Here is a 2,851-nt window from a genome sequence, read left to right on the forward strand (position 1 = left end):
GACGATGAGGAAGCCTGAGCCCAGCAGGAGGACATACACAGTCAGGTGTGTGGCGCAGGTCTGCAGAGCTTTGCTGTTCAGCGCCTTGTTCTTGCTGCTCAGACACACCGCAGCGATCTTCAGGTAGGTGAGCGTGACGCTGCCGATGGAGGAGCCCAGCAGGACCACGGTGTAGCCGAGGCCGTACACCTGGTTGATGAGGAGGCTCTCGCAGGAGAGCTTGAACAAGGAGGCGTTGTCACAGAACGGGGGGAAGATAACTGACCTGCAGCGCGACAGGCGGATGCTGAGGCCCAGCAGGATCGACACACACACCAGGGCTGTTCCCCAGGCGGCAACCGACAGCTTCACCACCATCCTGTTGGTCATGATGGTGGAGTAACGCAGCGGACTGCAGATGGCCACGTACCGGTCGAAGGCCATGATCATGAGCACCGTGTGGGAGGCACCAGCATAGAGGTGAACGCAGAAGGCCTGAGTGACGCAGCTGATGTAATGAATGTGCCGCTCTGAGTGCGATAACAAAAGATCCCTGAGGAAACGAGGGAGGATTATCGTGGCTCCGAACACGTCGTTAATACTCAAGTTGCAGAACAGCAGGTACATGGGCTGGTGGAGGCTCCTACTCCCTGCTCTAGGGCGTGAAGATCAGGATCACCTAGCAGTGCCAGAGAAAGAACGATAGGTATAGACACCATGGCAATTGAATATGTAGACAACGAGAGGACGGTATGGAAATGAAGGTGGGAATAAGAACTGAGTGGGGTAGAATCATTTATGCCCTCTGAATGAGCAAAGACATCCTCTCTTAAAGTCTGGCTGGTTTCTCCAGTAATCTGTGTAAACAATAGAAATGCTTAACACTGACAAATGAAGGAAATAAAACGAAAACAATACTGCTCACTGCAAACATCTGATAATTAAACAATATGTGCACTACAGCACTGACACAGATACCAGAACAGCCCGACAGCACACTTTCGACAGCAGTATTCAGTGACCCCCGCTAGCCTCCGTAAGCCACCAATCTAGAACTAGGCTGACACCTATGAGCATCAAACATTGCCTGTGTCAATGATCCCAGTCATTTACAATCACAGGGAGATACAGATCCCGTCAGCTGCGATGATATCAGGCATCCATGTCACCACAAACCTGAGTACAGGTGTGGGCTTCAGAGTCAAAGGTTAAACTCAGAAATTGGTTTAAACCCCCAGTTTACAGACTAGTTCAGAAACATTCAGAAAATCTTGACATATTATATATGACTACTCGAGAGCAAAACGCTTTAAAATTAACTTTAGGTCGTAACTCTTATCCACAAATACCTAACTCCTATACTGAAGATTGCTGACATTTGAACACTGCTTTCTCCGCATGCAGCAGATTTTAACCCTGCGTAGAGCAGCCAATCTCGTATCTCAGAGTGTCGATCTCTGGAGATAAAGAGAGCAAGGAGCCTATTCTGTACATACATTGTTCTGCTGTCTCTAACTTAAGAAATATATGTCGACAAATTTAAAGCCACATTCGGTACCCACGATTACACACAACACAATTCCAATGCTGCCGATGGAATGGGTGCTAACTATCAGTGTGTGTCGGTGTGTGTTTGTTGTGTGTGTCTGTCCTTTGTTAGAAAATACCTTCTTTTCAAACCTGTGGGAAACCGACTACCTCCAAACGAAAGCACCTAGAACAATCAAGCCAATAACAGCCTTCAAACAACTTTTATATTGGTGGCCAATCAGTGCAGCAAGCATATGCAGACAGGGTCAGCTCGTTGCGCTCAGCAACTAATCTTTGGCAAACCACTGACTCACTCACGCAAGAAAACCATGTCTCTTGTATATAGTGTCTTGGACAGTTTAACCCCGGTGCCACAATACATGATGCATGATCCTTTACTAAATTCATAAGATAGCATTATATGTGTTATGGAAAAACATTCACTGAGGTATATAATAATAAATTAAAATTATACATTCTTTGTGGTTTAAGGCGCCGGAATCGTGGTGGAGCGTAGTGGTCTTACAGCAATTGGCGCGCCCCACTGTGTAGAGGCTCAGTCCTCACTACAGTCGGCCCTGGTTCGAGTCCCTCATCGGACGGCCCTTTTACTGATGATCAATTACATCCACTCCTTCATCTCTGCCTCCCCATTCTCCCTAGTCTCATGACTATACTGCTGGTGCTATAGATATAGGCATAAAAAAAAAGCACCACACATTAACAAAATTTAAATTTGTGATTACGATATTGACACACTATTATTGTAATTAATGCCTACTGATGATTATGCCTTAATGTGTGCATGCTTTTAGGCTAAAAGCATTTTTATAACATAGTACAAATACATAGTTGGCAACTAGTATGGGAACCAATGTGAGTTAACTGTGCAAGTAATAAGAGATGAGCTGAAACCAGAGCCCAGCAAGTTGTGTCGCAGACATCTCTAAAAACATATCACCAACTGCAGTTTCTTAGACTAATAAAGTTTCTAAAGCTAGTTCAAACTTTAACATTTATGTTACAGGGTCTTAACTAACTAATTATAGAATAGACGTAGTTTCGCTATATCTTTTAGCTCTTACACTTACAGTTTAGCTAACCCAATGTCCAGAGTGCGCTAATCTCAGACACGCACACTTCCATTTATCCCATGTGTAAAGCTTTCAACTTTCATTAACCAACTATTAAAAAAATTGCGTAGGACTGCCGAAGTACAGGCGCCACATTGCCTTGACTTAGTATTTCTTTTACGCTACGCCTAATCGCTATGCCCATCTTGAAGTAGCTCAGGTTGCGTAGCATATTTTTTCAAATAATTGAGCCTGTAAAGTGGTCCAGA

General features: G+C 44.7%; 1 protein-coding gene across 1 annotated transcript in view; it reads right to left on the reverse strand.

Moving 5' to 3' along the window:
- LOC111239938 (putative olfactory receptor 52P1) overlaps nt 1-634 on the reverse strand; it is a gene marked incomplete at its 5' end in the record, with an annotated part of 1,180 nt that extends 546 nt beyond the window's left edge. The window contains 2 exons of the mRNA XM_022769885.1: nt 15-294; nt 424-634. Of these exons, the coding sequence (XP_022625606.1) occupies nt 15-294; nt 424-634 (491 nt within the window). The remainder of the gene's footprint in view (nt 1-14; nt 295-423) is intronic.
- Nucleotides 635-2,851: the final 2,217 nt, after the last annotated feature.

The sequence above is a fragment of the Seriola dumerili genome, unplaced genomic scaffold, assembly GCF_002260705.1.
Source record: "Seriola dumerili isolate Sdu_G_001 unplaced genomic scaffold, Sdu_1.0 BDQW01006596.1, whole genome shotgun sequence".
Taxonomy (NCBI): Eukaryota; Metazoa; Chordata; class Actinopteri; order Carangiformes; family Carangidae; genus Seriola; species Seriola dumerili.